At 36.7% G+C, this 20,542-nt stretch overlaps 6 protein-coding genes across 6 annotated transcripts; 2 read left to right on the forward strand and 4 right to left on the reverse strand.

Annotated features, from left to right (window-relative positions):
- Nucleotides 1-10,977: 10,977 nt before the first annotated feature.
- On the forward strand, nt 10,978-12,567 carry GCK72_011983 (uncharacterized protein; the record flags this gene model as incomplete). The annotated part of the gene is made up of 5 exons (XM_053728780.1): nt 10,978-11,037; nt 11,095-11,365; nt 11,621-11,952; nt 12,034-12,291; nt 12,343-12,567. The coding sequence occupies 5 exons, from the start codon at nt 10,978-10,980 to the stop codon at nt 12,565-12,567; spliced, it is 1,146 nt and encodes a 381-aa protein (XP_053583552.1).
- Nucleotides 12,568-13,155: 588 nt separating this feature from the next.
- GCK72_011984 (uncharacterized protein) lies at nt 13,156-14,376 on the reverse strand (the record flags this gene model as incomplete). Its single annotated transcript, XM_053728781.1, has 2 exons — nt 13,156-13,339; nt 13,772-14,376. The coding sequence occupies 2 exons, from the start codon at nt 14,374-14,376 to the stop codon at nt 13,156-13,158; spliced, it is 789 nt and encodes a 262-aa protein (XP_053583553.1).
- Nucleotides 14,377-14,517: 141 nt separating this feature from the next.
- On the reverse strand, nt 14,518-14,844 carry GCK72_011985 (uncharacterized protein; the record flags this gene model as incomplete). Its single annotated transcript, XM_053728782.1, has 1 exon — nt 14,518-14,844. One exon carries the CDS (start codon nt 14,842-14,844, stop codon nt 14,518-14,520), a length of 327 nt encoding a protein of 108 aa, XP_053583554.1.
- A 24-nt stretch (nt 14,845-14,868) lies between these two features.
- Nucleotides 14,869-16,297, reverse strand: GCK72_011986 (uncharacterized protein; the record flags this gene model as incomplete). Its single annotated transcript, XM_053728783.1, has 4 exons — nt 14,869-14,877; nt 15,078-15,234; nt 15,283-15,795; nt 16,167-16,297. 4 exons carry the CDS (start codon nt 16,295-16,297, stop codon nt 14,869-14,871), a joined length of 810 nt encoding a protein of 269 aa, XP_053583555.1.
- Nucleotides 16,298-16,357: 60 nt separating this feature from the next.
- Nucleotides 16,358-16,909, forward strand: GCK72_011987 (uncharacterized protein; the record flags this gene model as incomplete). Its single annotated transcript, XM_003103377.2, has 1 exon — nt 16,358-16,909. One exon carries the CDS (start codon nt 16,358-16,360, stop codon nt 16,907-16,909), a length of 552 nt encoding a protein of 183 aa, XP_003103425.2.
- A 177-nt stretch (nt 16,910-17,086) lies between these two features.
- Nucleotides 17,087-19,873, reverse strand: GCK72_011988 (uncharacterized protein; the record flags this gene model as incomplete). Its single annotated transcript, XM_003103489.2, has 5 exons — nt 17,087-17,317; nt 17,368-17,654; nt 19,304-19,525; nt 19,601-19,736; nt 19,805-19,873. The coding sequence occupies 5 exons, from the start codon at nt 19,871-19,873 to the stop codon at nt 17,087-17,089; spliced, it is 945 nt and encodes a 314-aa protein (XP_003103537.2).
- Nucleotides 19,874-20,542: the final 669 nt, after the last annotated feature.

Consider the following 20,542-nt stretch of genomic DNA (forward strand, 5'->3'; position numbering starts at 1 on the left):
AATCCTAGGGAACGACTCAATTCATTTTTCAAGGATTATTCAAACAAAGAAAGAACGAAAGAAACAGACGGCTGAGTAGATTAGTATTCAGAAGAGAGGAAAAGGTGAAGAAAAAGTGGAGGATTCCCGGAATTAGGGGCAATAAATTAAGAAAAGGAGGAAAGGAAATTTTGAATAAGATAAAGTACAAAATGATCATTGAAACAGTGGAAACCGAGGAAATAGACGTCAGTAGAAAAAGTATAAAACTGATTTCATTTTTCAAAGAGTAATCTGAGTAAGACGTTAAGATAATTGTTATGTATCTAGCTTTTCCCATTCCCCTTCTCAGCCAACCTCTTATTTTATTTTTCCCCCGCTTTTCTTTCTCTTTTCTTTATCACAGATTATCCTGTATCACAAGTAAAATAAGATACCGTAAATACTGTATTATAACGGCATGCCGTTATATTTTTCAACCGGCTCCCAGAGAAATTTTGCGGTTTCAGAAACTTATTAAAATTTACCGGAAAAACTTTTTTGGGAGTTCTATCGGCTTATCAAGAAGTTACTAATTACGCTGCTTCTAATCATAACCAAAAAAAGACACCGGGATGATCACATTCATGTATTCTGAGTATAGATGGGGTGCCGTTATAATACAGGTGCCGTTTTATTACAGGTGCCGTTATAATACAGTATTTACGGTATCTAGCTTCAAACACACTCATAGATAATCAGATTTTGAGATATCAGACAAAGATGTGAACTGAAATCACCTAAAATTGCTAACAGGAACAGAAAACTGATCTAAGAATAGTATGAAAAGTCGGAATACAACACACCTGAGAATAAAATCCGATATTATTAGATTTCTGGTGGGGGAGACAGGGAAGTACCGGGAGAGAGAAATCAGGTGTTGGAGAACTTTAAATGAGTTTTCTGAGAATCCAATAAAATTTGGTTAGAGATTTGTGGTAAGGTTGTAGTTCGTGGGATGCAGCTGGTCGCTCACTAATATGTTTCATGTGCTTTGAAATTTTAAACACAATGAATAAACTGGAAAGAAAAAAAGAAAAAAAAAGAAACCTCACATTTCAATATTTCAAATTTGACACATATGGTGTGTCCATCTTTCAATCTCTACTGAAAACCCAGTGAAATGTTATGTGTCATCATAAGTACCCGCCCCTTTCTTACACTAATTATAGGTTTTTTCTAAGAAAAAGTGAGAGAGACAGAGAGAAAAAAATAGTCTCGTCTTTTGAGAAGAAGTGAAATAATGATCACAACTAAAAAATATAATTATAGGTCTGGGATTGAAAATTGACACGTCATCATCTGCGAACTTTGAGTTGGTATAAACGAACAAATTTGGCTGGTTTTCCTTTAGACTTGGTCTAGAATCTCACGAAGGAGAAATATCACAGTTAAAAACACCTGCGTGGTCTATGAATTGAAACTTTTCCAACTTTTCAAATGTTTTCCAGAAAAAGCTTAGAACAATTTGTGTACTTCCTAATGATCAAATAGAACAACAATTCTTCATGACTTTTAAAAATGAAATTTGAAAATGTTGTGACTCTCTTTACGGAAGCCATAGGTAATGTTCAAAAATTATTTAAACTAATACTGTCAACACAAAACGAGTGGGCGAACAACAATTACAAGGGAAATCTCTTTTCTCAGCAAGTCTAGACCACATTCCAGTTTTCCTCTGTGTTTTGAAGTTTCGTAATTGATTAGTTTTCTGCAGGTATTCTGCAGAAAGAAATCTTTCAAAAAAGTAGACCGAATATCAGCATTACTGTTGATAAATTCCTAAACTGGGAATAAGAAGTGATCGAGTTCTATTTAAGAGGATAAAGAGCAACACATCATGATTACAGAAAAAAAAAACAATCTTTCTAAAAACATACCTAGAGATGCACATTGATTAAAGATCCCACTTTATCTAACTTTACCTAAAAAGATGTGTTAGCTAGGTGCTTGATGTACCTGCGTTTTTTTCTTTTTTAATAGAGAAATCTGATTTGATCACTTTGTGCTCATCTATATATCTTGATGGAACATATTACAAAATCTGATTTATTAGTTGAACGACTCGGATTGGAAAAAGATTCCACTAAAACATATACTAGTTTTCTGAGACTAAACTAAAGTGTCGAAGCTCCGCCCCCCAACTTCTCGCATACGGATCGGAAACAAAACTCACGTACGCTTGCAGACCCAACGGTTGTAACTTCATAGATATGAATGGATGTAATTACGTTATGAAACTCTATTTCTATTGAGTTCAACTTCATACTTTGATTCCTGTTAACGTTTTTTGCTGATTTCAGAGAACCTTCAAAGATCTAGAAACTCAGTTGATAAACCCTTTCAAAAACGAATTGTAAAAAATTTTACTTTCTAAAAACTAGACTCTGATTTGGATGGCGGTAGTGCACAACACTCGACAATTATCAGATTACAAATCACAAAGTCATACACTAGTAATTACTTTGAAAAAACATGTTGTCATTTAGCACCTATGTCTAATATACTCAAGTGACGATGTGTAAAAAATAAATGATATATGTATCATCCGATTCATTAAAATACTGAAACCAAAACACGATGTTGTAATTAGGAATATCAGGAAGAAATCAGGAAAACTCGTGGAAATCTTCAAAACACCAAAATATCATGAGCAAAAACAGAAATCACCTTTAAAAAAACCTTTGCAGACTTTGTTGATAACTCGATCTCGAAAATTTCTTCAATTTTATCACAACTTCATTGAATTGATCCAATGAAAGAGGAAGCTCGAGGTATTCTGATCTCTTGAACAATCTTTCAGAGATATCGATGGAGATTTCAGATTCTATTTGTAGACAATCGTACTCTGATCTAACAAATCAATTCATAACAGCATATCTGCTTCTGACAGGCACAAGGAATAAAAGTTTAAAAATAGTCTGACATTTTTATATACTATTTTGTAGTTATGAGTGCTTCCGTTATTTCGAAAGCTTGTGTCAACGTTTACTGTAACCGAATTGGAAAAAATAAAAAATAAACCACCTATACTGTATAGGCAATGCTATTCATAAATGCCGAAATTATTTGCTAAAAACCGTCCAAGCATCTATCAATCAACAAGATATTATTCTCCGACTGTCCTAGAAAGGTTAGACGCTCTCATCTCTTATTTAACTTTTATTCATCACGCTTCACGTGAATACCTTATTCTCTGAAAACGGAGAAGATATTCTCACTCAAAAGAGATATTGACGACAGGATAGTGTGAAAAGCTTCTTGAAGAAGATGAAGAAGAAAAAAGTTCAATAATAAAAATGAAGAGGCGTTTTGATGAATACCCGACCTAATTAGAGAACCCTATGCACTCAATAGAAGAGAGAAAGGAAGTTTTTGGTTTTCGAGAAGAGAATTCTTCTTTTGAAAATTGATTTTAGAAGAAACTCACGTACTTTAGTCTAGGATGACTAGGCATGAACTGGAATAGAAGAAACTGGCTCAATGTAAAATCTAAGCAAGCAACGTCGTCTAGGAAATGAAAGCATTATTATATTAACCAAATCTTTTTTACGATTTGTTTAATCATGATACATTTGTATTGTTTTCAAAAATAGATGAAGAAAACCGTTGCGATAAAAGAAATTATTTTGAAATATCAAACTAGAATGATGGATGATGGAAACAGCCTCTTAGCAAAACAAAGTAGGATACTCATCTTCCTCTGTAAATTGAAAACTTTATCTGCAAATGCAGAATCGCTATAAAACGCAAACAAAACAAAGCAATTATTTTTTTACTTTCCTTTTCTTCAATTCCAAAAGACTCCACCCATTTCTTTTCTTTTTCCTCTACGTCAAATATTCCTCCCTCAATTAGAGACATACTTCCTGCGAGTGACATCTTTTCTTCTTTTCTACCACCCTCAATATTTGCACACGTTTAATTATTTCTCATTTGTTTGTGTGTGAGTGTGTCTCTCAAAAAGGTCAGGCGGGATAATATCAGAAATTCTGAGGAAATAGTGCAAAGATTCCAGGAATGCAGAAAAAACAATACCGGATGAAGCCGGAATTTTTGAAGCAGCAATAAAACAAGACTGGAAAAAGGTACTTTTAATTGGGAGAAGCCAAAATTAGAAGTCCTATCTTGGTCTCTAATAAATTTTATACTTTATAAAGATCCAAATAAAAATAATTGACCTCTTACCAACAAATTCAGAAGATTCAATTATGTTAATGGTTTTTTTTAGCAGAAGATGTATTGACAGTGAGCAGTGAAAACAGGAGGTTTTAATGCTGTACTTTCCATAAATAGCTCGAAAGAAAAGGAAGTTTTTCCAGATGTAAACAAAATTCAATTCAAGAGCAAACTTGAATAATAAAGTTAGTAATTGGAAGAACAGGTGCTTAGAGTTATAAATAAATATAGAATAGAAAACTCTTTGTGGTGATCTACTTTAAATAACGTTGAACTCAAAGCAAAAAAACACATATTTGGAGACTGTTAAAAATTGTAGGGTATAGAATCAAGGTGATCAACTCAGTTTAAACTCTTAATCACTACAAGTTGGCTATACAAACATCGGACAGGAACGTTAAATATCTATTCACACAAATAACCAGTCGATTCATCTCTTGGAAGTTGTTACTCATTTACAATCAAAAACGGAAGATAGTTCTAGATATGCAGACACTGAAAAATATCCGGTACGTATGTAGGTGTATATGCAAGAACGGCGGAAGAAAAGCAGAGGAATAAGGCGCGAAAAAAATGCAATCAAAGATGATTGAAATGGCTCGAAGCATGTTTTCTGTCTGTTTTAGCACCAGAAATCATAAAATCAAAGTGTTAGTAGAGAAGCCGTATTAGATGATAATGCTTCCAAAAAATGCTTCGAACAAATTGTTTCGAGCTTGCACATAAGAGATTTACACACATCAACTAGAATGAAGTATAATGTCCCTTAGGGTGTTGTTTCTGAAGTGAGATGAATTGGAGAAGTCTCCAATGGTGGGCGGATATGAATTTCGATCAGAAAAAGTTGGAAACGAGTTCGAAAATATTGGATTTTGCACGGACCTTTTGGATTTCTCATTGATCAACAAACAAAATGAAAAAAAGAAGAAATATATCGAAATGAGTGATGATTTACATTTCGATGAGCACTTCCTGAAGTGAAAGCTTGAAAGAAGCAGATTCCGCTGTGATAGAACAATTTGTGAAAAACTTGGACAACAACAAACAATATCTGGGAAATTGAAAAACTTATTATCGTCATAAAAAAGTTTCTAAATTTTTCAAAGTCATCACAGAGACACCTACTTGCAATTCATGGGTTGCACAACAGTTTTTTGTTTGATAATGAGAGATCCAGTTTCTCTACTAGAGATATGATACCATAACAAGTTTTCAAACTAATGGTGTAGTTATACTCAAGATTACAATATAGCGCAATTTCCAATCTCAGAAAAAACTTATTACTTGAGAATAATTCAATTCTCTTGAATACTGAGAAAAAAGAGTGAGTCACACACATATGCTTGCCCACTATTCGTATTCTAATCTGTATGTCAGGTTGAAAAGGAAACGTTCGAAAGGAAGAATAAAGAAACAGTTTCTGGAAAAACAACGTGTGACACTCCTTCCTTATGAATTATTCACCATTAACAATGTGTTAGAATGTGAGCCATGTTTGTGCCAAAAGAGGACATTAATTGGAGAAGAAGGAGGAGGAGAAATTGATGTCATTAGGCTGCGGCGACGAGAAAGAAATGAAGAAGAAAAAACGAATGGAAATAGAGAAAAAATGATAAAAAATGGGAGAAAAAACGAGTGGGATTAAGTTGGTAGGGGTGGCACACAAAACAGAAAGAAGGAAGAGAAACGAGCTAAAAACAAAAAGTGAGGGAAACAAAAATAACTCTAGACATGTACCTAGTTGGTACCTGTGTATGTATATTGAAACTTGATATATACTTAAAACAACATCGATATGAAATATCCTAACAAGATTTCCACCAACTATTGAGAAAGTTCATAAAACCCAAAAAGTTCATGATTCCTACGTAACTATGCCTGAGGCAGTGAAAAGAGACGAATGTGTAATTATGGTGATGAGCAGAAAAGTGAGCTCCTCGTTCTCATTTTTCTTTTTTTTTCTTTTTGTGTTTGAGTCGCGAACGAACTCATGAGCATGAAAGGGGGAAGCGTCTAGACTCTAGAACAAAGATGAGTTAGTTAGCTTTTACTCTGTTGGATATTGTGTCATGCCAGGGTAGAGGATGTTCCAGTGAGAGTTTCAAAAACTATTGCTTGATATTTTTGCAAACATGTTATCTTAGAAAAATAACTGTTGGATTTAAAAAAAAACAGAGAAACAAAAATCACTAATATAGTGCGCTTTCCAGATTCCCACACCAAATGATAAGTATTTCTATGTAAATCATTTAAATGCCGAAAAAACTATGGTTATCTCACTTTTCAAGATTATGTTTAAAATGAAAAAAACTCACCAGTGTTTCGTGACTGTCAGTACCATTTAGCCAGCTGTTGAATATTTGTGTCATCTGAACTGATTTTATTGATAACGAGAAATGAAAATAGCAGAAATTGAAAACAAAAAATTCCGAGACCTCAAAAGAGTGGTGTGCTACACGTTGATACTTTTTGTAGTTTTATTTTGTTGTGGACATCAAGAAGAAAATGAGATCTTCGGAATTTTAGATTACAATAAAAAATAGTATTAGAATTTCAAATATCCAAATTAAAAAATAACTGAACTCTAGACTTTCCAAATGTTATTATTCCAGCTTATCAAAACTCATAATACATCGAGTCATGAATTAGTCACAGAAAGAACAAAAGAGTAAGTCACAATGAGATACCAAATGTGCTCAATTGTTGGAAGAACAAAGACCACCGGGAGAAAGTCATAAATATGAATTCGAATTGGACAAAATCAGTTACGTCATTCATCATGAGGTTATCTGGTGTTATTTCATGACGGAAATTCTGAGAGTTGATGTTTTAAAAACGATCTTACAAAATACAATTATTCTATGGAGTTCTCACTGTTTTTGACGTTCGGGTAAAAGGTCATAGCTGAAATTTTTATTCCTAAAGGCTAAGTTCAAAAGTGAAATAGTTCGTGAGATACTCCTATGAATAATCCATCCACCGACATCCACGAAATGCGTAAATCTCTCAGTCCAATTCATCATTTTGATTCTCAATCGGGATATTTAGTGATGTTTGGTATTTTATCATCTCCTACATTTTGCAGGATTAAACTTGGATTTCGTCTAGAACGGGTAGATCGAACTATTTGGATTAGGTGGGTTGTGAAATGTGCTAAAAAGATTATACGCTATTTTTGGGGAGGAGAAAGATAAAGAAGAGCGATGAGAGATAGAGTACTCTGAACCTCTGCATACTGAATGAACTCCAAATATGTTTCAATGTACATAAAAAGAGCAGGGACACATTTTGGAGCAAAAAAGATGATAGTTGAAGTGGAGGAAGTGTTTTTGGAGAGGATAATACAAGTTGTGGCCGTGAATTTGCAGTTTGAAAAATGTGGACGCACTTATTAGGAATTCTGAAAGTTCGGTATATTGAAGTGGAAAAATGTATTTTTAGAAGCATACAAAATGAAAAGCTGATGATGTTATCTTGTCGAGGACACATTGACTGGAAAAATCCGAGGTATTACTATTACCCTCTGCCCGAAAGGCCTCACAAATTGCATGAAAGCTTGTCGATAGGGTGCAATAAAATAAATCGTAACAATCGGGCTGACCACACTCATCATAACTAACGGAAGTGGCATTAAGTTTTCCAACATAACAGTTGCTGAATCGTCCATTTGTCCTACTTTTAGATAGAGTAGAACAGTGATAAGTGATAGGAACGGACTGACTGTTTGAAATAGGAGTACCTAAAAATTCCTAAACTTTCTGTTTCTCATAAAAACTCACATTCAACAATGATCTGTGAAGTTTTGTCAAATTGTCCGAAAATTGGAATTTAGTTAAGAATCTTCTTATTCTCCATCTATTTACAAACCACTGCAACTGCGATCACCATCCAACATTTACTAATTGCTGCCATATTTAACACTGAAAATGTTTATTACCACATGTTGATGCAGATCGCTAAAACCTATTTGTGACGGCGCATTCAAATCTAATATTCCAGAATAGGTCCAGTTGGATCCAATTAGTTCTGGGTACACTTTCGAAATTTCTGCATCCAATTTCTCACTGAATGACCAGGACATGAAGTACACCCAAATCTGAATAATTTAATAACCTTTGCATTTCTGGATATCTTGTTACCACGTAGCACATATGAAACACGCTATAACAGTAAGTTGTTCTTTGAACTATTTTTTGATTAATATTGTCAAATGGCATTGTAATTACTAATAAGCGATAGATATATGAGCAAATCATGACGAAGCTATTCAAAATCGTAGATGCCACGAGTAGTGCATACCCTAAAATTGCTTGTCCAATAAAAGTTAAGGACATTTCAGATGACTAACAAAACATACAAAACCTCGATTTCATAGTTTTATCTCCAGGGAAGAGCTCGCAAGCACCTTGAAACAAAACAAACAGTTGCGACCTTCTGGGAACCATTCTGTAAAGAAAAATGCTTTTCAGACTTCCATATAATCTCTTTGCGGAGAGAGAGAGAGAGAGACGTGTCTTGGCCCAAATGAGATTTTATTGAAGACACAATCCTTAGTTAAAAGGAACTTTGAAATGATTCTACCTGATAGACGTCATACAACTACAAAAAGCATTCACAGCGTCTGAAATTGTGAATACCAATATCATTGTCCTGAAATACGTATACACAAATACAAATTACTTGTTTAGTAGAAACTCACGAATAAGTTTTAAAAGATGTTGGTGTATTGTTTTTTATGATTATAACCAGCATAATATTTGTTAACAGTCCTATCGGACCCATGAAACCAGTCCATATCCTACGAAAAGTATTGGACCAGTGGTTGAGCATTCAAACAAATACAATTTGAGGAAGTGAGAAATTTTCACTCTAAATTCTGAATTGAAAATACTCTTTTTGCCGGTGTAATGTTATTTCCAACTGCAAATGCCACTGGAATCTTAATAGCACTCTCCTGCTTTTAAATATTTTTAAGTGCCAATAGCTACAACAAAACAAAAGATTAAAGTTCAAGTACATTTCAATTTTAATAGGCCATTAACAGTTGCTAAAACATTTTGAAAACGATTTGATAATTGTAAAGTCAAAATCCTAAGTAAAATAAGAGTACCTAAAAATCCATGAGTTAGTTAGCTTTTTTACTCTATTGGATATGTATTGTGTTATGCCAGGGTAAAGGGTGTTCCAGTGAGTTTTGAAAATTATACCATTTAGCAAATTGTGGAATATTTGTGTCATGGCAGATCTGAACTGATTTTATTGATTATTAAATAATATTGATTACAAGATATAAAATAAGAGAAATTGAAAACAAAAAAACTTCGAGAACTGCTAGTCAAAAGAGTAGTGTGCCACCCGTTGATACTTTTTGTAGTTTTATTTCGTTGTGGACATCAAGAAGAGAATGAGATCTTTGGAATTTTAGATTACAATAAAAAATGGCATTAAAATATCAAATATTCAAATTAAAAAATAACTGAACTCTAGACTTTCCCAATGTTCTCGCAAAAGTATGCTCAAACTATTCTTTCCGAATAAATCTAGATTTCGAAAATTCCGTTATTATTCCAGCTCATCAAAACTCATAATACATCGAGTCATGAATTAGTCACAGAAAGAACAAAAGAGTAAGTCAGAATGAGATACCAAATGTGCTCAATTGTTGGAAGAACAAAGACCACCGGGAGAAAGTCTTAAATATGAATTCGAATTGGACAAAATCAGTTACGTCATTCATCATGAAAATTATGAAAGTTGATGTTTTGAAAACGATCTTACAAAATACAATTATGGAGTTCTCAATGTTTTTCACTCAAAAAGCATAGCTGAAATTTTTATTCCTAAAGGCTAAGTTCAAAGGGAAATAGTTCGTGCCGCTCACATCGAGATACTCCTATGAATAATTCTCCTTCCTACCTGCTTAAATCTCCTATTATTATCTTACTGTTTACATTTTTTCTTAGCCCCTTCACCTCTATTCATGTCTTTCTCCGGTGATCCCCCTTTTACTGGTGTAGCATAAGTGGCATGTCCCTCCTACAATAAATAAATACAAATAAATACAAAATAATCCATCCACCGACATCCACGAAATGCGTAAATCTCTCAGTCCAATTCATCATTTTGATTCTCAATCGGGATATTTAGTGATGTTTGGTATTTTATCATCTCCTACATTTTGCAGGATTAAACTTGGATTTCGTCTAGAACGGGTAGATCGAACTATTTGGATTAGGTGGGTTGTGAAATGTGCTAAAAAGATTATACGCTATTTTTGGGGAGGAGAAAGATAAAGAAGAGCGATGAGAGATAGAGTACTCTGAACCTCTGCATACTGAATGAACTCCAAATATGTTTCAATGTACATAAAAAGAGCAGGGACACATTTTGGAGCAAAAAAGATGATAGTTGAAGTGGAGGAAGTGTTTTTGGAGAGGATAATACAAGCTGTGGCCGTGAATTTGTAGTTTGAAAAATGTGGACGCACTTCGTGTAGGATTTAATATAAATTACAAAAACAACAGAGCTTCTTTTAAAAACACAAAATGAAAAGCAAATATTACTGTTTTCATTCATAAAAACGCGAATCATATGACCGACACCTTTTTTTTGTTTTCCTCTGAAAACAATGATTTTGTCCTGAAATTTATAAGCCTCACCGGTATTTTCAGACTCTTTTTCGGAGCCGGGAAGGCCATGTGGTCGTATTTCTAGTTTTCTGATGTTATAATTCAAATAACCAGTAAGAAACTTTCAATTTCCAGAAAAAAACTGGTAAAAATGACTCCAGCAAATGTCGATTCGAATGCAAAAAAGAAAGAGATCAAAAAGGATAGGCCGGTAATGACACAGCACACTTCATATCTTTGTATCTTTGAAAATTGTTTTTATTTTCAGGATTCACAAAGGAGACGTCAGATGCGCAGGCGACAAGAGAAGGAAGAAATAAAGAAGCCGACACCGCCATCTTCACTCCTTCAAAACCCCGCTGGCGGCCCAGCCAACAAGAAGGCACACATCGGACAAGAGGAGGAGGACGGAGATATTCTTTCGATCAAACTTCTCATTCCTCCGTCGACAGTGCGTGATATTAGTGATGATTCGATGCGCAATCTCATGAAAGAAAAAAACTGTCGAACTGAGATTATGGCTAGTAAGACAAATCCAGGTGAGTGAAATTATAAGAACTGGCGTGCCTTGGACGCGTTTTCGTCAAAATGTGGTTTTCGGCTTTGACAGACTTCTCTTTTTTTTTAGAAATGTAATTTTCCGGCGCTTCATGAAAACACCGAGAGACAGTTAGATAGTTAGCCGTCTAAGAATTTAGAATATCGGCTATCCCGCGTTCCTCAGACTTTTTTATGAACTCTAGATAGTTTTTGAGCACCCCGTCACCTTTAACCCCACGAACCCGACATTTTAGAGTGCTTTCCGTTACTGTCTCTTCAAATTTCTATTGGACGCCTCAACAACATTATGGCCGTTATCGAGTCAATTCAAGAAAAGATTCGTAAGAAATGTGCCGACCAAGTGGGGAAAGACGCTTTCGACGTCGAGAACACACCGCGTCGCAATGAAATTAAAGTTCTGATACCGAACACGTCGTCAAGAATGTATGTCGGAACGTTTGGTACTGCACTCAAGATGATTCGGAAAGATTTTGGAGCCAAGGTTCAAATGAATCCGAAGGACGGATCTGTGGAGGCGAAGACGGCGTTGGAGAGAGTTGTGACAGTGGCTCACGAAGAATCGCCGGTGAGTTGTAGCCTGTGTAGCCTGGAAGCTGTTTAACACTGTTTAAGAACGGTTTATCATCCTCAAAATTCCAATTTCCAGATTCTGCTGAAATCAGTTTCCCGTGTCATCAGAAAAGTGGCGAAGTCACAAAACGCCCAATCGTCGGAAGAAGACGCGCCAGAAGAGGAAACGGAGCCGATTCACTGTATGCTCACTGAGAAAGGGTGCTTCAATCTACTGAAAGAGGAATACATGCGCACCGGGGAAGTCGTTGGCTGCCCGACTCCGGTTCCCGAGCATCGGACCGCCATCGACGTTACAAAATGGGCTATCGATTATGAGGAACTTCTTTTACAAGTAAGTTTTGTTCAAAATCTAGATTTTTAGTGCAAAATGCTTAACTTTCAGGACCCACCGAGAACTGGAGGAGAAGACCGCGGCCGAAGCTTCAAGAAAAATAATGCGATCGAAAAAGAAGGCTCCAGCGATGCACGAATTGACTGGCAGAGAGAAAGAGTAAGAGCCCGTATTGAACGGAGAATCGCCATAAAAACGAAAAGAGCTCGAGATGCACAGGAAGTGGCGGAACAGGCGGAAGGAATGAGAGAACTGTTCGGGAGCGATTTGGATTGATAAATTCTAAAAATGTTTTCTTTTTCACTTTCGCTTCTGTGTTGTCCTCTCCCCCTCATCTCTTTTTTTTCACATTTTCATCGAGTATCCATCGCCTTTCCCCCAATACGTTATATACAGTTTATCTCGAGTTCTTCCTCTCAACCCTCATCATCTGATATATACCATTCCCCTTCCCGTAAAATCCAGGCATTCAACTTTCTTTTTGTTTTGTTGAATTTTTAGTTTTCCCTGGTATCCATTCGCTTCCCCCATCGTTGCTTCGAATTTGTTTTTTTATTTTCTTTTCTTTTTTTATAATTTATAATACAAATTTTTGCATTTTTCTCGTGTTTTCCCGTCATTCAGCAAAAGTTATCAGGAATTTCAGAGAGAAGGAAGATTTCTAATAACATTTCTTCAATTAGTAATCCGGGGTCATAAAGTACACAAATAAAACAGGACGCGTCGGGAGAAACAACAAGTTAACCAGTTTGGCACATAATTCCAAGTAAAAATAGAAATAAAGAAAAAGAAGAGGTAGCCTAGACAAAAAGAAGAGAAATTAAATCAATAGAAAATGTGGATAAATATGAATAAAAACAATTATTATTGTGATTTGTGGTGCCACGTGGCACATTCCTTCTCGAATCTTCTCCTCGATTCCTGAATCTCCTGGGTGACGTCTCCATAGAATCCATCGTTGAAATACTTCCGAAGATCATCTCCAACCTTCTGCTTCACCCATTCCACCGCTTCTGAATTCGTCGGTTTCGGAAGAATCGGTGCACTTCTATACTGATTCTCCATCTCACATGCACGAATCCACTATTCACATTGGAATCAACGACAGCCTCATGTTGACTCGAGGGATCTGAAAATAAAGAAAATTGAAAACGCGTCAAACGTGCGCCAGTTGTTGGCTGGAACGCCTTTGACCCGATTTCAACAAGAAGACGTGCTTTGGAAACCTAGCAGGACAGAAACGTCGAAGGTGCGCTAGACACTGAAAAATGAATAATTTCTGTCGAATTTGAGTATTTTGGAAGCATTTTTCGCAAAAATCAGTCTAAATCACTGATTCTGCCCTAAAAATGAAATTCTCGACTATTTTGTCGATTTGGGGCACTTTTTCCGACAGAAAAGTGTCAAAAATCGAGTTTTGTCAAATCCCGTTGTCTGGCGTACCTTTGACGCGATTTTCCAATTATTTTCAGATTCTCACCTTCTCACGAATTCTCGATCATTTTCAGTTTTCAATTTTACGAGCCACGCCACCACGGAACACGTATTCAGCCCGTGAGCCGCCCGCCTTTCGAGCTCTTCTGAATCGGAAATCATTTGGAGTTGGTAGTTCTCGTCGATGTGGAGTTCTTGGAGTTCCATGATTTCCCCTGGATTTTGAGAAACATCTAGAGCCACCACGTGGCAGAATAATCGAGGGAAATCATAGATATACGTCGTCCGATTTAGTCTGGCCACGTATCGCTTTAAGTCTCTTCTGTCTGGTGCAACGAATTCAGGGATTACTGTAGAAGATGACTCTTTCGAAATGAGACCTTCAATTTCGAGACAAAATCTCAAAACTTCAGATGATGCGATGACTAGAATGATATCCTTGACTCCAGCCTCCTCTAGTCTCTTCTCATTTTCCAAAATGATATTTTCAGCGTCGGAAACCGAGAAATCAATGGATAATTCGATGCGATTTGCCACAAATTGAATGGTTTTGAATTCAGATTTAAAACATTCGAATTCCAGCAATGCCCCATTGATAACAGATGAGAATTCAGCAGAAGACGTGAATAAGTTATCATTTTTGAATCTCATCGAAGCGACATTCGTAGAAAACGAGGATTTCTTGATGTCCACTTTGCAATCAGTCGTTGAATACTCCAGTTTTCGGAAATATCGATAAATGTCTCTGGCGGTCAGTGAAGAAATCGATTTGGGTTGTTTCATCTGTCTCTTTCATCTCAATTTCATCTGTTTCAAAAGTTCTCGAAGAGAATCTCCAAAATCCATTCGCGATTCGATTATCCTTCCCAAAATCGTCAGAATCAACTTCTCCTTCGTTTTCATATGAGTATTCGAGTGAATCAAATCGACGACTCTCTCGTAATTCATCTTCTCTTTCTCCAGAAGTTGTTGGACGGATTCATCGAATCCGTTGCGAGAATCAAAGAATCGATCAGTTTCCATAAAGAATTGAATGAGTTCCGAGATTCTGTCACAAGTGGATTCAGAAGAAGATTCCTGGAAGAGTCCATTGACAACAGAATCGATGGGATAATCCATTGGCCCACGTCCTTCGAGAATCAGTTAAGCTTTCTGGAAAAATGAAATAAAATTTGGATTTCGAGAGAGCTGGGAACAAAAAACAGCTTAAAATCTGTTGTAACCTAGAAAACCTGCTGAAATTTTGTTTTCAGATACCGAATTCTAATAGTTCTGTTATCAACGTCAAGCCAGAACCCCCCCCCCCCCCCCTGTATTCAGAATCCCCATCTCTTCTGGAAAGAGTCTCTTACCTCAAAATCCGTCTTCTCCTCCACTCTCCACCCCTTCATCTCTCCATCAAACTTCTCACTCGTCGTCAACTGATCCTGAATCGCTTTATCAATCTCCAGCCGTCCCAATATCGTTCCCGGATTAATCAGATCTCCTTCCTTAGCAATTCGGATCAGTCTGGAATTCATTTTTTTCTTGATTTATATATCAATTTCTCTGAAAAACCTTCCCGGCGCCACCTTCGTCACCACATCAAACACCATTTTCATCGATTCAATCTGTGCATAAGTCTGTCCAACCTCCAGAAACTCTCCCGTTTGAACCTTGTACTCGAGGAATTTTCCAGTATACGGAGATCTCAGACACGAGGCGTCATTCGTGTCCATTTTCGAGAATTTCAGTTTGTTTCCACCGATTTTAATGAAATAAAACTCTTCGGTCTCTTCCAACACATAATCCGTCGATTTTCCTTGATGGATTGCGAGATTTTGTGAGCTATATTTGAGCATTTCTACAGTAGTCTGCTGTTGGGAGTCTCCAATCCTCAAATGATATTTGGAGTTGAATTTCAGAGATCTCACAGTTCCAGTCGACGGAAGGAATCTATCATTCGGATCCTCGCACGTGACTCTCGCCGCCATACAATGCATCTTTCCGAAATATTGACTCGTTGAGGGAACGAAGAGAAGCTCGACGGTTCCAGCTGAGTAGTAGTCGACGAAGTTGGCGATCGCACCCCTGCAAAAAATACTGTTGTCAAGAAATTCCTGCACTTTTTGAGCCCAAAATCAGTTATCTACCTTGAAAACTCGAAAAGTTAGAGAATTTCGAAAATTTTCGAATATCCAAAATTCGACTAAAACTACTGTAACTCACTGAGTTTTCAAAGAAACGCTAAGAAATTTATATTTTCCGATTCAACATGCCAAGACGCTTCTAAAGAGTATAATCATGTCTAGGTTTGAACAAAAGTGGGTCCCACCGCGTAAACTACAGTAACCCGTATGCAAGTCATATGAAAGTCAATAATTTATTGACTCTCATAGTTTCCCACGGTATCCTCTTTTATCTCATCAGCAATTCACAGGTATCCCAAAGAGATCGTAAACCTATCTTCACATTCCCCCTTAACTATCCTCACATTGTCAGGAGAGTTTTCCCAAGTGCATGACAATGCACCATCTGTCTTAGCTCCGCCCACTTTTACGCAACAAGGAGGCACCACCAGATTCTCATTCATTCTCTCCTGAATACCTCGTCGTGAACGATCGCTTCCAATCGATCTCTCGCTGCTCTAACCATGCCAGCCTACTCTTCTACTACTTCTTCTTCCTATTCCTCTAGTTCATCTGTTTCCTCCTCCTCTCCTAAATCTTCCTCCACTCAAAAGAGATATTCCTGCTCCGCGTACGTCAAAAAATACACCGAGATGATTATCCTCGGAGTCAATCGTACCTACGCATTGGAAAAACTCCACGACATCAACTGCCCAATGAGTGTGTTCGAGAAGTGCGATACGGAGAGAGTGTTGGCCAAGCATGTGGGGAACATGTATGAATGCCAATATCAAGTCAGTCTGCTCCACACGAAATTCGAAACACTCAGAAGACGTGAACTTCGTGATGCTCAGAAGAAATTTGATAAGAAAGGAGAGCTCGCGGCTCATCTTGCCTTCAAACCAGAATTTGTTGAACTCCACAAGAAGGAAATGGAGGAGAGAAGCCAGGAATCAATAAACCGACTGTTCGAGCAAGCTATTGGAAGGAGCAAGGAGACTACTGTAATTCCACGTGTCAAACCAGATTATTCCAAGTTCAAGATCACGAAGCGAAATGTCAAGAAAACCTTCTAGTAATCTCTCAATCAACCTATCAATTCTCCAATCTCTCTCACCCAATTGTAATAACTCTAATTAATTAATTAATTAACAGTTAATTACGTTTCTCCTGTGATCTCTCTCTATTCCCGATTTACCAATTCATTCTTTCACTCATTTTGTTGTAATAACCATTCTTTTCTAATAAACTCCTCAATCGAAACTCACTCTCTTCATCTTCTCCATAATCTCGTCTGGAACAATACTCGCCGGCGCCTCCTCAATCACTTTCTGACATCTCCGTTGAATTGTGCAATCTCTAGACGACAATGCAATCACTTCTCCATGTTTATCACCGATTATTTGTTTCCACTCAAAATCCTCCATTTCCACGTGCCGTGATCTCTCCCTACATTTCATGAGGAAAATCGGCGAGTTGGGAACCTAAAACTCAGAAATTTTTTGAATTTTCATTCTAAAAATCTTTAAAATACCTCCATCTCAACCTCTTTGAAAAACCGCTCAAAATCCTCCATCCGTTCACATTTCCTGATTCCCTTTCCACCTCCACCTTCCGATGCTTTAATCATGATTGGCACTCCAATTCGATACTTTTCAATCGCTTCGAGACCCTCTCTGACTGTTTTAATTGTCGCCTGAGCACGAAGTTCGTGGAAATGCTCGAAATGTACACATTCGTCAACTTTCACATCACTTCCACTCCATGTCACTGTTGGAATTCCGATCGATTGGGCGATGATTGTACTGATGATTTTGTCGCCTGCAAAATATGGGGAGAATTCGTGAAAAATAATGAAAAAATATTGTTTTCAAGAGAATTTTCAACTTTTTCGTCAAAAATTGTGAATGTCGACTGAAAAAGAGGATTCTCCCCAATTTTATAGGCAAAAACTTAAAAATTCAATGAAAATCACTAATTTCAGTGCACTCAGGCAACTCAATATTAATCTAATCCTACAACCGCATCAATCTAATCACAATCTAATTAGATTAGTGGATTTTGCTTGCGCAAACTTCGTTCGCGCCATGGATCCAAGAATGAGTCAGTACAAAACGAGCAAAATTTCTTTCAATTTTTGTTTTAATGTTTTTTTCTAAGTTTTAATTCTCTATTTATGTCTCGAAAGTCTGAAATCGTTGCGAACTAATTTCGTTTGCGGTTTTATCGACTTTTTCACGATTTTCAATTATTAAAAATTGTATTTTTCGGTTTCTATGGCTCTTCAAGTCTTCAACTGCAGTCTTCACTCTTCCGCAACTTCCATTTGGTTTGGAAGAAAAGTCGACACTGCGATGAAATCATGAAGAAATTCTTTGGTAAGCAAATTGTTTCGCTTTCAATTAGCCGTGAATATTAGTTCATTGCTCAGGTATAATCGTCTACTTCTTCAACATCAGCGCTCTCTACACAAGCTTCGAAAAAAAAGTCTTTTGTGAGTTCCGAAATCAAACAGTTTTTTGGTAATTTCGTTCATTTTAAAGCAAAATTCGCTGAGTGGACGACAATGGACAGCAGCGGGGCAGAGAACAACGAGGACTTTTTCCACTTTCATTGCAATGGATTTTCGACTAATTTCTGATTTTAATTTTCTGTATTTTTTTCTATATTTTTTTCTATACATTTCGATTGTAAAAACTCTTGTTTTTTATTTGAATAAATTTACTATTTCTTTTTTTACCTAAAGAATTTTCAAATTTTATCACAAGTTACACAAGATTTCACCCTAATCTAATGAGACGGCGCATTAATCTTACAAGATTGCTCATCAATCTAATTAGACGCGGCATTAATCTAATCATGCCAACATTCAAGCTAATCTAACTGATGCCGCGTCTAATTAGATTGATATTGAGTTGCCTGAGCAGTTCTCTTAAATTCTGGCTGTCTGACACACCTTTTCCGCGTTTTTAGTCTTTCGTACTAAATGTTCAGAAAATTGAGTGTTTGACATTCAAAACCTGCTTTTCAACTGAAAACCTTAAAAATTTGTATAAAAATATTGCTTTTAAGGCAATTTTACAATTTTCGATTGGCTGGCTCACCTTCGCCGCGTTTTCTCGGTATTGTATCTTAATTTTCACAAAAACTAGTTTTTGACACTTTAAAAACGATTTTCAGCCAGAAAATGTTGTAAATCGATTTGAAAAATCGTATTATTTCTGCTTTTTTGCTTGTCTGGCGCACCTTTGTCGTGTTTTTGGAAATTTCTGGGAGAAAAATCACATAACGATACGTTTCTCATGCCTGAATGTTGTATTTTTAAGAAAAAGTCAGAAACCTCAGTGATAAAACCATTTTAACTTTGTATTTGAAAAAAAACCGTCTGGCGTGCCTTTGACGCGTTTTAAGAAAAATGCCGTTTTGGCACTTTTTTCCCATTTTTTCTGCAATTTCATGCATTTTCTCACCTGAAGCAACAATGGACTTCTCAGAAGGACCTATAAAAATGATATTGGCCTTCCGAAGACGACGACAAAGCTCCGGATTCTCAGAAGCGTGTCCCCATCCGACATAAACGGCGTCTACTCGAGACTTCAAAGCGAGATTGACGATGACGTCAACGTTGGCGAAATTCTTGGAGTTGGAGCCAGCTGGTGCCATAATTGTCTCATCGGCCAGCTTGAGGTAGTCTGGAAAATTGCAAAATTAATTAATTAATAGTTTTTTTTCCCGAAAATTTGAAATTTTATCCAACAGAAACATACGCGACGCCGACTTCATCTCGTCTTCTGTAGCAATACACACGAAACTGACGACGTCTGAAGTGACGAACTGATTCTGAAGCCATTGACGAATCGAAATCAGACATTTCATCGCCGCTAACCCGTTGTTTGCTATTACCTTAAAAAAGGAAATTTAAATTAAAAAATGAATTTTGAAAGAATTTCTTACCCTTTTAATGCTTTTACCCCCTTCAAACTGCCTAACAAACTCGTCGATCCGATCATCGGGCACCGGATTCGAGCCCAGTCTGACATTTTCTGAAAATAGGTATTAGAGGAAAACAGGAACATTATAGTTATTAGACCAGATATCCAAATAATTTTTACATGTCTCGATAGCCAGATTTTCAGAGATCTTAAGTCTAAAAAATCCCCCTTAACAAAAAATATCGCACAAAATTCAGATTTTTCCGCAGAAAATCATGAAAAATCACAAAAAAATCCATGAAACACCATTAAAATTCAAAACTCGCTGAGATGAGTACGCAAACACGTTGAACGTATTCTCAACTACCGTAGTCTTTTTCAATCCACGTGGCGAGAACACCTTCACGTCACATTGCGGAGTTCACCGTAAACTAAAATAAAAAAAGAATTTACTGGGTTATGCGCTAAAATTTTTGTCAAAAATAAAGCTACGGAACTAAAAAAGACTAAAAAAGTCGTAGTTGAAAAAGATCAAATACCGTATTTTCGAGCTTTGCAGGTCTAAAAATAAATGCAAATAATGTTTTTCGCTTCGAGACCATTTAGAACAAATTAGATGCGCCTTTAAAGCCATGCGGCGCAGTGTCGTGAATTTATAATCATTCTTATATATAAAAGACAATTGGGCGTTGTCTGAGGCGCTGTCCGCAACGGTTTTGGGAAGAGGAGAGAAACTTAGCCAGGAGGCAAAACCGAACTGGCGTGCTTTGGAAAACG

The sequence above is a fragment of the Caenorhabditis remanei genome, chromosome IV (assembly GCF_010183535.1).
Source record: "Caenorhabditis remanei strain PX506 chromosome IV, whole genome shotgun sequence".
In the NCBI taxonomy this organism is placed as follows: Eukaryota; Metazoa; Nematoda; class Chromadorea; order Rhabditida; family Rhabditidae; genus Caenorhabditis; species Caenorhabditis remanei.